The 11,242-nt window shown below is 49.8% G+C and overlaps 1 protein-coding gene across 1 annotated transcript in view; it reads right to left on the minus strand.

The window, feature by feature from the left end:
- xpnpep1 (X-prolyl aminopeptidase (aminopeptidase P) 1, soluble) overlaps nt 1–10,761 on the minus strand; it is an 11,746-nt gene extending 985 nt beyond the window's left edge. The window contains exons 1-16 of the mRNA XM_079373263.1: nt 10,601–10,761; nt 10,240–10,303; nt 9,614–9,718; nt 9,128–9,220; nt 8,744–8,887; nt 8,429–8,524; nt 6,769–6,850; nt 6,284–6,494; nt 6,106–6,195; nt 5,946–5,996; nt 4,615–4,673; nt 2,784–2,861; nt 2,623–2,694; nt 1,818–1,878; nt 873–942; nt 456–629 (exon numbers count right to left, since the gene is read on the minus strand). Coding sequence (XP_079229389.1) covers nt 456–629; nt 873–942; nt 1,818–1,878; nt 2,623–2,694; nt 2,784–2,861; nt 4,615–4,673; nt 5,946–5,996; nt 6,106–6,195; nt 6,284–6,494; nt 6,769–6,850; nt 8,429–8,524; nt 8,744–8,887; nt 9,128–9,220; nt 9,614–9,718; nt 10,240–10,303; nt 10,601–10,717 — 1,567 coding nt within the window. The 5' untranslated portion in view covers nt 10,718–10,761. The remainder of the gene's footprint in view (nt 1–455; nt 630–872; nt 943–1,817; nt 1,879–2,622; nt 2,695–2,783; nt 2,862–4,614; nt 4,674–5,945; nt 5,997–6,105; nt 6,196–6,283; nt 6,495–6,768; nt 6,851–8,428; nt 8,525–8,743; nt 8,888–9,127; nt 9,221–9,613; nt 9,719–10,239; nt 10,304–10,600) is intronic.
- Between the last annotated feature and the right edge of the window lie 481 nt (nt 10,762–11,242).

Here is an 11,242-nt window from a genome sequence, read left to right on the forward strand (position 1 = left end):
TCTAAAGCCACACCCCCTTCTCTCTGTGCTCCGCCTAAGGCCACGCCCCCTCCTCAGTGTGCTCCCTCTAAAGCCACGCCCCCTCCTCAATGTGCTCCCTCTAAAGCCACACCCCCTTCTTACTGTGCTCCCTCTAAGGCCACGCCCCTCCTGTGTGCTCCCTCTAAAGCCACCCCCCCTCTGTGTGCTCCCTCTAAAGCCACGCCCCCTTCTCTCTGTGCTCCCTCTAAAGCCACACCCCTCGTCTGTGTGCTCCCTCTAAGACCACGCCTCCTCCTCTGTGTGCTCCCTCTAAAGCCACGCCCCTTGTCTGTGTGCTCCCCTAAAGCCACGCCCCCTCCTGTGTGCTCCCTCTAAAGCCACACCCCTCCTGTGTGCTCCCTCTAAAGCCACTCCCCCTCCTGATTGGCCATGTTTGCACAGCATGCTAAAAGTGACAGGTTTCAAACATGTACCGTCACTGACGATCATGCCGGCCTCCAGAGGTTCATCGGCGAAGGTCTTGTAGCTGATGCCACACGGGCCCTCGTGGACGTTGAGGAAGCAGCCCACACCGTGTCCCGTCCCGTGAAGGTAGTCCAGCCCCGACTCCCACAGAGTGGCGCGGGCGAACGAATCCAACAGGTGTCCTGTGGAGGGAGCGGGACAGAAGTTCATCCATCAAATTCTGGATCTAAGAGCCAAGCCCGGTACTCAGCGCACGCAGCCCAGGAGGACGTCTGAGGAGGAGACAGGACGCCACACACGCCAGAACCCTCTGACTTCTTCCACGGCCCAGCGTCTCTAACAATCCTCCACGCCTGCTCGACATCCGAGAGTCGGCTCTGTACGAGATCGTCCACGCTTGAGCGACGACACGTGTCAAGGCTCACCTTTGGTTCCGTTGGGGAAGACGGCGGCACTGACGGCGATGTGTCCCTTCAGCACGTAGGTGAAACATTCCTGCAGGGAAACCAGAGAGCACACGATGTTTGACAACGCTCGCTGAATAAAACCATCTTTACACATCTTCAGCTTTAAAAGGGTTTTACAGGCTCACTCATCAGATATCTTTACGTATCAACACGTCAAACAAAGGCTGTCCAAAACCTCCACCGCCATGAGGCTACCAAAAAAAATAAAGTCCTGTTTGCTTGTGAATTCATTTAAGTTGGTTTTATCTCCTCCTCTTCTTCAGGTGAAATCAGTGTCCTCGCTCCTCTTCATCATGTGTGTGAAGTGTGTTGTTGTAAATCCACTCTGATCCTGTATCTGATCATGTCTATAAACCCCTCTATTTCAGCCCTGCTCAGAACAGGCTGTTTCTGTGTCTGTAGCTTTAAATATGTAAATGAGCTGTGTCTGACCACGCCCCCTCTCTGGAAGGACTCGGGTGTACTCGCTGCTTTCTGGCTCCATGTCCTATTGTTTACGGTGAGAAGGCAGACTCAGAGGGCAAACACCTAGCTGTGGGAGTGTCACCCACCTGGGGGAGGGGCTACTGCCCTTTGTGATGTCATGAAGGGAAAGCACACATTTTCTGAAAAGTGGAGCAGGCAGAAGACAGAGAGGATGGACTTTTTTCCTCGTCGGGGGGTTTGTAGACGTGAGAGAGAGAGAGAGAGAGCGAGAGAGAGAGAGAGAGAGAGAGAGAGAGAGGAATGACATGCTGCAAAGGAGCCACTGATCAGATTCGAACCAGGTTGCCTCTGTACATGAGGCGAGCGCACTAACCACTAGGCCACCGGCGCCTCATACATTTCTATTGAGACTGTAACTAAATCGACCCTCGATTCTTTTATAATCAAAGAGAAATGGATTGAAACATACAAATGTACCTTCTCAAAAGCAGACGGCGTCCCAAAGTGCATGGTGCGTGTGACGTCAGTGGTTCCATCACTGCCGAGGACAGAAGAAGACGAAGAAGGTGAAAGCAGGAAATGAACAGAGAAGGTCACCTGTTCCTCTGTGATGCATTCAGATCCTCGGCCACAGTCTGGACCGCACGTGATCCACAGGAGAAGAATCTAAAGGGCTTTAAATACATTTACTGCAGCGTCTCAGTCAAGAGAGGGCGGCGTTTAAGGCGGCGTTTAAGGCGGCTACACACGAGATGATTCCATGATGAAGTGTCAATCAGTGGTCATCCCATCCGTGAGACTCGGGATCTCCAACAGAAGAAGAAGAAGAAGACTGAGCACGAGCGACCTGAGTGTGAAACGCTGGTTTACACCTTTAAAAACAACATGGCGTATTCACGATATCTGGGAAAAGAACTACATTACCCAAGATCACAGAGTCACTGCGACGTCTCTGATTGGTCGAGCTCGATGCGACCATGGAAAATTTTCCCGCCCCTCATCAGGCTAGCTAGTTGGTTAGCTAAAACAGATCGTGCTAATGACCTTGTTATTGATATATTAAGAGGATGGGGAATTATTTGCAAAGGATTGTGGGCTGTGTAGTCAAATGTCCTATAGTCATACATATTGGGGTGGCTGGTTGTCATGGTTACATCAAAGATTTTGTAAAATGTCAACAGAGGAGTTGAACAGAGGAAATGTACTTCCTGAAGCAGAGCCGCCGACAAAGTGGGCGGTCCCTGCTGAGCTGTACAAAGAAAGTGCCGGTCGTCTTATTTACACGTATTGAGCTCCGGAGTCGATCAGATAGACCTCGTTCAGGGACAGCGTCCTGTTGGTTTCAGGCAGGGGTCTGAAAAGGACACACACAGGACAAGATGAAGCGTTCCTCCATTCATCAAACAGGAAGTGGTGCACAGGAGCGCCTGATTGGTCGGTTACCTGTAGTGGATGATCGCTCCGTTTGGACCCACGCTGGAGATGGTGGGGAAACTGAGGCCCACGAAGTGTTTCTGCTGACTGGAAGAGAAGAACGCCATCATCATCATCATCATCATCATCATCATCATCATCATCATCATCATCATCACTCGCAAAGTTCGGTCCTCTAAAATACTGCTCCTTCATTTTCCTCCCACTAATAACTATTTTGTGCTTCCTGTGCAAACTGTGAGGTAGAACACGTTAAAGGCTGACTTAAATACTAACCACGAGGTTTGACCTGTAATCATTCACGTTAAGACTCCCTGAAAACGCCCACAAACCAAACCTGACCTGGCAGTTTAGTTCTCTTTAACGGGATCTTGGACTATGAAACCACGGGTCTGATTCACTGAGTCATATGAGTCAGATACAGACACAGAAGACTTCAGGGTTTGTCCATGATGAAGGCGGTCCACCTTGTGTACCCGTGCACTGGAACTGGACTTCAGAGGTGTGAAGCGTGCTTAGACGTGGTACAGGTCGCCTCGTGTAGGTGCGCCCATACATTCAAACAAATGAAAAGCCTTGCCTTCATGGATTTGAAGGGACTAAGCCGCTCTGAGTCCCAGAGTCTGAAGGGTTAAAGCTAAATCATAGAAAGTAAAACGTCTCAGTCAGTCCTGACAGCTGAGGGGCGGCGCTGGTCGACGGGTGGTTGGTTCATGCGCCCCGTGTGTGCGGGCCGTCCGGGTTCGAGTCTGGCCTGAGGCTCCTTTCCCTCACGTCATTCCCCACTCTCTCTCTCTCTCTCTGATTTGTGACTCGACCCCTGGATAAAGGAACGACAGCTGCTGCTCCCTCGGAGGACCCGGAGAACACTAAGTGCTCCTTTCACTGCAGCTTCTAATGTGATTATTGGACATTCATGTGTTTTCTATAAACCAGAGGTTCAGGGCAGGATGAACCACGAGGACAACCGGTGTGTGAGCCAAAAAATCAGGGCAGGTGTCTCTTTACTTTAACCTCTCCGCTGGCGCCACTGCAAACCGTCATACCGCTTCTCGGATTCTGTGACGGGGGGGGGATTTAAAAGTTTCAGCCCAGGGGCATGTAGTCGTGTAAGTTTGGCCATGCAGAGGTAACAGTTTCATTATGTCAAACAGAAACAGAGAGAGAGGTGAACAAAGAAAGAGAAAGAGAGTGAGAGAAGTTTCACTCTTACCCGTATTATCAAACTGTCAATCATCATTTTTCAGAACAATGAATCCTCAGAAAACATTTGAACCGTGGAGGAAGCAGATCAGGGCGTGACCTGGATCTTATATAATATCCCTGCTTTCAGCTGCATGGGGACTGTTACCCTCCATGACCACTGGATGGGGATAGAACTCCAGCAGAGTCACTGATCATGTTAATAATAATAATAATAGTAATAATAATTTACACTTTATTAATCCCACGAGGGGAAATTCAGTTTTTTACACTCTGTCTAACACACACATAGGCCGAGATACACACTCATGCACAAACAGGGTTCTAGTGACATGCATTAATGGAGACGTCTCAGAGTGAGGGGGGCTGCCCACAGCGAGCGCTCCAGAGCAGTTTTTTGGGGTTCGGTGCCTTGCTCAGGGGCACCTCGGCAGTGCTCAGGAAATGGACTGGCACCTCTCCAGCTACCAGACCAGTTTCCGGACTTGGTCCGTGCCGGGACTTGAACCGGCAACCCTACGGTTCCCAACCCAAGTCCCTACAGACTGAGCTACTGCCGCCCCGTATGTTAGTATTTTTAAAGCAAGTTAAACAGGAAGAACTCACCCACCAAACTAGACAAAAACAAAACACCCACCTGCGTAATTCTTCGGCCTTATCGGCAGCAGAGATCTCCGTCACGGTGCCTTTTGGAATCTATCAACACAAAACAACCTCAGAGGTCAGTGAAAGGTCAAAGGGTTAAAATAAGACCAGCGGCTCCAATCTGTTGGAAAAACAACCTGAACTGAACGAAGGTTCCCACATCAGCGCTCCACTTCATTGTTTTGATTAAGCTTGTTTTCATGTATTTATCAAGTCATTATAAAAGAGAGGAATACTCATAAAAACAAGATCACAGGAAGAACTACAAGATCACAGGAAGAACTACAAGATCACAGAGAACTACAAGATCACAGAGAACTAAAAGGTCACAGAAGAACTACTAGATCACAGGAAGAACTACAAGATCACAGGAAGAACTACAAGATCACAGGAAGAACTACGAGATCACAGGAGAACTACAAGATCACAGGAAGAACTACAAGATCACAGGAAGAACTACAAGATCACAGAGAACTACAAGATCACAGAGAACTACAAGATCACAGGAAGAACTACAAGATCACAGGAGAACTACAAGATCACAGGAAGAACTACAAGATCACAGAGAACTACAAGATCACAGGGAACTACAAGATCACAGGAGAACTACAAGATCACAGGAAGAACTACAAGATCACAGAAGAACTACAAGATCACAGGAAGAACTACAAGATCACAGGAAGAACTACAAGATCACAGAAGAACTACAAGATCACAAGAGAACTACAAGATCACAGGAAGAACTACAAGATCACAGAGAACTACAAGATCACAGGAAGAACTACAAGATCACAGAAGAACTACAAGATCACAGGAAGAACAACAAGATCACAGGAAGAACTACAAGATCACAGGAAAAACTACAAGATCACAGAAGAACTACAAGATCACAGGAAAAACTACAAGATCACAGAGAACTACAAGATCACAGAGAACTACAAGATCACAGGAAGAACTACAAGATCACAGGAAGAACTACAAGATCACAGGAAGAACTACAAGATCACAGAGAACTACAAGATGAGAAGAACTACAAGATCACAGAAGAACTACAAGATCACAGGAAAAACTACACGATCACAGGAAAAACTACAAGATCACAGGAAGAACTACAAGATCACAGGAAGAACTACAAGATCACAGAGAACTACAAGATCACAGAGAACTACAAGATCACAGGAACAACTACAAGATCACAGAGAACTACAAGATCACAGGAAGAACTACAAGATCACAGGAACAACTACAAGATCACAGAAGAACTACAAGATCACAGAGAACTACAAGATCACAGAAGAACTACAAGAGAAATAATTGAAGTACCTCCTTTTCCAACCAGGCGAAGAGTTCACAGAGCGCCACGGCGTCTTTGATCTGTAGGGGGAAGGTGCAGGATGAGCCAATCACAGTGCGTTTATAAAGAGGTCATAAAGTCAGCTGGAGATGACACAGCAGATAATGAGGGCGGTCCGACGGTTCTTACATGAGCCATCTTCATGCCCTGGATCTCGGTGGCGTTCTTCACGGCCTTGGCGAGGCAGAGAGGCGTGTAGGGGATGGGAGACCTGTGGGCCTGAAACACATCAAAAGAGAACTTTTACAGTCTGAAATCAGAGAACCCAATCTGCTCCCCGTCGGTGTGTCTGCGGTCCATGACTCACTTTAGGGATGGCCTGCGTGAGCGCACAGCTGGCTTTGTCGCAGATCCACACTTTGTCTTTGGGGCCGTGTGCAGCGCTGATGGCCTGCAGCTCGGCGTACACCGACTCGTACGGGAACGTTTGGATGCTCAGCTCCGACCTGCTGGGCGAGTCCAGCTGCAGATGGTCTCTCAAGGCGGGATCAGAGAGACGTTTCAAGTCCACAAACAGCCTGCAGCGAGGAGAGGAGGGTCAGGGAAGGACATGTGGGTTTAAAGGCTGTTAGCAAGAGCTTCATTGGTGTTTGATATTTTAACAGTGATGTTCTTAAATCTCTCAAAGGAAAACACATGTGAGCTCTTTAAGCGTGTCCTGAAGAGATGAAACAGAAAACTGGTGCAGCACTACGTCACACATGCACTTTCTGTCTGTGTGAAAGCTCTACAAATGTCCCGGAGCCGACCCGTCCACATCCAGCTGATATGTTGCTGTACTTCCTGGTTTACCTTATTGTGTTCATCCCCACGATGGCGTAAGCAAAGAACACGGGGTTGTACTCAATGTCTGCACCTCGCAGGTTGAAAAGCCCTGAAGAGGAGATAATGGATATTTGTCATCACAGCATCGCTCCTGGTAAAGAACACACTTCTTGTTTTAAAGGACCAATCAGAGAGCTGTGTTTATTAAAGGACCAATCAGAGAGCTGTGTTTATTAAAGGACCAATCAGAGAGCTGCTCTCTTCCTGTGTGATCATGAAGGAAACCTGCTGTGTTGAAGCTTCTCTGACAACAATGCAGCAGCCAGTATGTCCTCCTTCTAACTTTAGATTCTGCTCCTGAATGCTCTAGATCTGATTGGACCAGAGAAGGTAGGCGGGGCTTTGAAGGCCGTTTTGGACGCCCCTGGGTTTGCCAGATATGAGAGCAGTTATCAGGTGAACAGGTGTTGCAGCGATGGAAGCGGGCAGTGGAACTGCTTCAGATAGAAGTGATTGTACCCGAGCTAAAAAGCCTCTGCATGTTTCTAATAAGCTCCAGCAGCAGAAAGCTGCTCAAACTAGGATCAATGTTGGAGATGAAACATGGAGAGAGGTTAGAACGCAGAAAGCTTTACAGACCCATGCAGAGCTGGCTAAACACTGAAGCTACAGTGTCCACCACATGCAGAGCTGGCTAAACACTGAAGCTACAGTGTCTCTACATGCAGAGCTGGCTAAACACTGAAGCTACAGTGTCCACCACATGCAGAGCTGGCTAAACACTGAAGCTACAGTGTCCACCACATGCAGAGCTGGCTAAACACTGAAGCTACAGTGTCCACCACATGCAGAGCTGGCTAAACACTGAAGCTACAGTGTCCACCACATGCAGAGCTGGCTAAACACTGAAGCTACAGTGTCCACCACATGCAGAGCTGGCTAAACACTGAAGCTACAGTGTCCACCACATGCAGAGCTGGCTAAACACTGAAGCTACAGTGTCCACCACATACAGAGCTGGCTAAACACTGAAGCTACAGTGTCTCTACATGCAGAGCTGGCTAAACACTGAAGCTACAGTGCTTTTCTTTCCTGTCGATCATTAAAGTAAGAGAGTCTCATTTTTAAAAGCTGGCAGACGTGAAGAAGTCGCCTTGTGTTAAATCAACGATGGATGGCTCCTCCCAGTCTGTCGCCCGTTAAAACCCTCTGATGACAATCAACATGAGCGCCGCTCTAATGGAGACCAACAATCAGAAACAAGAGGTCATCCGGCTCGCCTGACGAGGTGCTCAAACGGCCCTCTGGAGGGACACCCGTGCATCCCCAGGGTCCTTGGATCGTGATGGTGTCTCTAACGGGCTTATGTAACCACGGTGACGTCAGGCGCTGCTCGTACACACACCGCCTCTCTGTGATCCTGTTTCTCGGAGAGAGGCGTGCACACGGCCCGGAGCTGTTATTGTAACACTTCAGATGCTTTGTGTGGCGCCTGGAACCAGGTCACTCTAAATGAGTCAGACCTTGATACACCTGAAACATTACACCGTGAAGTGTTGACTCGAGCGACCAGTTTAAAAGGAACGCCATCGTTTATTAACCTTATGTAACTATCTGAACCTTGAGCTTCCACGTCTTCCCTGTTTGGATTCTGCATCAGTGTGTAATTCTGACAAAGTGAACGTACATGCGATCTCGTCCAGCGCCGTGGCCACAAACCAGCTGATCTTCCTGTCCGTCATCTTGGCTCGCAGCGCCGTGACCTTGTCCTGCCAGGATGTCCCTGCAGAGAGACAGCATCATCAAGACAGGCGCCAAAAAAACGACCACAGACAGAGACGAGATCTCACCCACTGTCATGTGGTCACACGGGACTTCAGAAGGTAAACAAAGATGGAGGACGGCGGTCAGCTGACTGTGTGTTTGTCTTCATGATGTTTTCACACTCAGGGTGAGCTGCCTGCACGCCGCCCTTAATGAGAGCTCGTCGTGACGCACTCACCGGTGTAATCCAGTCCCAGGGTCCGGAGCTGCGTGCTGGGTCTTTGTGGGCGCTCCGTCCAGACCACATCGATCAGGTTCTCCTGCACGGCCACCAGGGAGTGTCCTGCACTCGTCAGAGCCTTAGACATGTTCTTCCACTGATCTGAAACCCAAGCAGCTGTTAGACACACACACACACACACACACACACACACACACAGGCTGACACACACACACACACACACACACACACACACACACACACACACACACACACACACACACACACACACACACACACACACACACACACACACACACACACACACTTGTCTTGTCTCCATTAGAGCTCATGTTGTCGTCGTGTTGTTGCTGCTCTGTTGGGGTCAAAGGTCAAACTCACCTGCAGCGATGATCCAGGGATCTACTCCCACTTTGGAGTTCTCTGGCAGGACGCTGATCAGCCAGTCCTCCTGAGAGGGGGTCTCCTTCAGTCCTGGGGGGAGTCAGAGACCCTCGTTCAGACCGAGAGGAGGACGGCGTGCTCGCTCACACGTGTAAACCCTCGTTCAGACCGAGAGGAGGACGGCGTGCTCGCTCACACGTGTAAACCCTCGTTCAGACCGAGAGGAGGACGGCGTGCTCGCTCACACGTGTAAACCCTCGTTCAGACCGAGAGGAGGACGGCGTGCTCGCTCACACAGAACCAGGCACTCAGAGTAAATGCTGGAACAAACACTGTGACAAAACAATGCTGCTCTCTGATTGGCTGCATGAAGCGAGGGACTTAAACTGGGCTGCTGCAGGCCCGGACTTCAAAAAGGAACCAAGTGAAGGAGCGTGCGTTTCCCGCAGTGCGAGGACGCCGTTCATCACGTGTCGGACTCACCCATCTTCATCAGGGTCCAGTTGTTGTCCATCTGCTGACTGGCCTGAAGGAAGTATCTCCCATCAGTCCACATGGCGGCGTGCTGCTCCGTGACGATGGCGGTACCTGCACATCACATCAACAAACAACGTAGAGCACAACGTCAATTTTGATCCTGACCACGCCCCTCTTTGGGACTGTGCGGCCTCCTCATCTACACGCCACTCACATCCTGTTTACTAAAAACACCTGCTCCACGTCTCAGAACATGTGAGCTCAAACAGGCTGTTTGGAGATGTTCCCTTCATGACATCACAAAGGGCAGTAGCCCCTCCCCCAGGTGGGTGACACTCCCACAGCTAGGTGTTTGTTCTGCCCTCTGAGTCTGCCTTCTCACCGTAAACAATAGGACATGGAGCCAGAAAGCAGCGAGTACACCCGAGCCCTTCCAGAGAGGGGGCGTGGCCAGACACAGCTCATTTACATATTTAAAGCTACAGACACAGAAACAGCCTGTTCTAAGCAGGGCTGAAACAGTCTGACATCAGTGACCTTTACACTGATCACGCTGTGATTTACACAGCTGCTCCCTGATCCGGCCTCCTGGTGGTTATATGACGTTATTACAGCTCACATGACACACTTACCTGCAGAGCCATTAAATCCACAGATGAACTCCCGTCTGCAGTCACAGGGGGCGATGTATTCACTCTGAAAGACACGGGGGGGAGGGGGGCTTCATGAACAATCAGAGTGAAGTAGGATGGATGGAGCTTGGGGGGGGGGGGTGGGGGGTGGGGGGGTTGAGGGGGCATGATTAATGGAGAAGGTGAAGTGGAGACGCTCAGAAGTTAATCAGGTCAGGGTGTGAAAGTGAACGTACGTGTCCGAAGCTTTGGGATGCTGCCTTCAGGTGCTCCTTGGAAACATCAGACATGCCAGACGTACTGGATGCAGACACTTCCTGTTCATGCAGGTGTGTGTGTGTGTGTGTGTGTGTTGACTGACCTGGTGTGCGTCTCCAGACGGGATGATGTATGCGTGGATGGGCTCAGTGAAGTATTTGCAGTTCTTCATGGCGTGTCGGAGCTGCCTGAGCAGCTCTCCCGTGATCTTTGGCGCCATGCTGGAGTCTGCAGAGAGGAAGAAGAGGACGCCATTTTAATCTCTGCTGAGAACGCCGTTCGTCCAGGAGACGGTAGTCCAAGGTTCAAATCGAGGTCGTGGGATGAAAACACGCCATGAGAACCTACAGCGACTCGTCTGAAGCCCACCTGCCCGTCTGTCTTACCTGACTTTAGGGACGCCATGTCTTCTTCAGGTGAGCAGGACGCTGACTGTGTGTTTCCTACCTGACGACTCACGAGGAGCTCAAAGTCCCAGTCCACACCTTTAATCTTTAACCCGTTAGCTAACCATCACAGCAGGGCCAGGTGTGTCTGAGACCTCAGGGAGACCGGTCTCTCTGCTCAGTGAGTCTGAGTGAGGAGGAGTCAACTCCACATCTTCTGTCCCCGCTGAATCCACCCAAACAATCAAAGTCAAATCCATCAGTGAGCCTTGTGGCCTTTTTAAACACGTGTCCTACTGTTTCAAATTATTATGTTAAAATGGAAAACTGTGGACTGTGCATCATCATCATCATCATCA

Source organism: Symphodus melops (genome assembly GCF_947650265.1).
Source record: "Symphodus melops genome assembly, contig: scaffold_270, whole genome shotgun sequence".
In the NCBI taxonomy this organism is placed as follows: domain Eukaryota; kingdom Metazoa; phylum Chordata; class Actinopteri; order Labriformes; family Labridae; genus Symphodus; species Symphodus melops.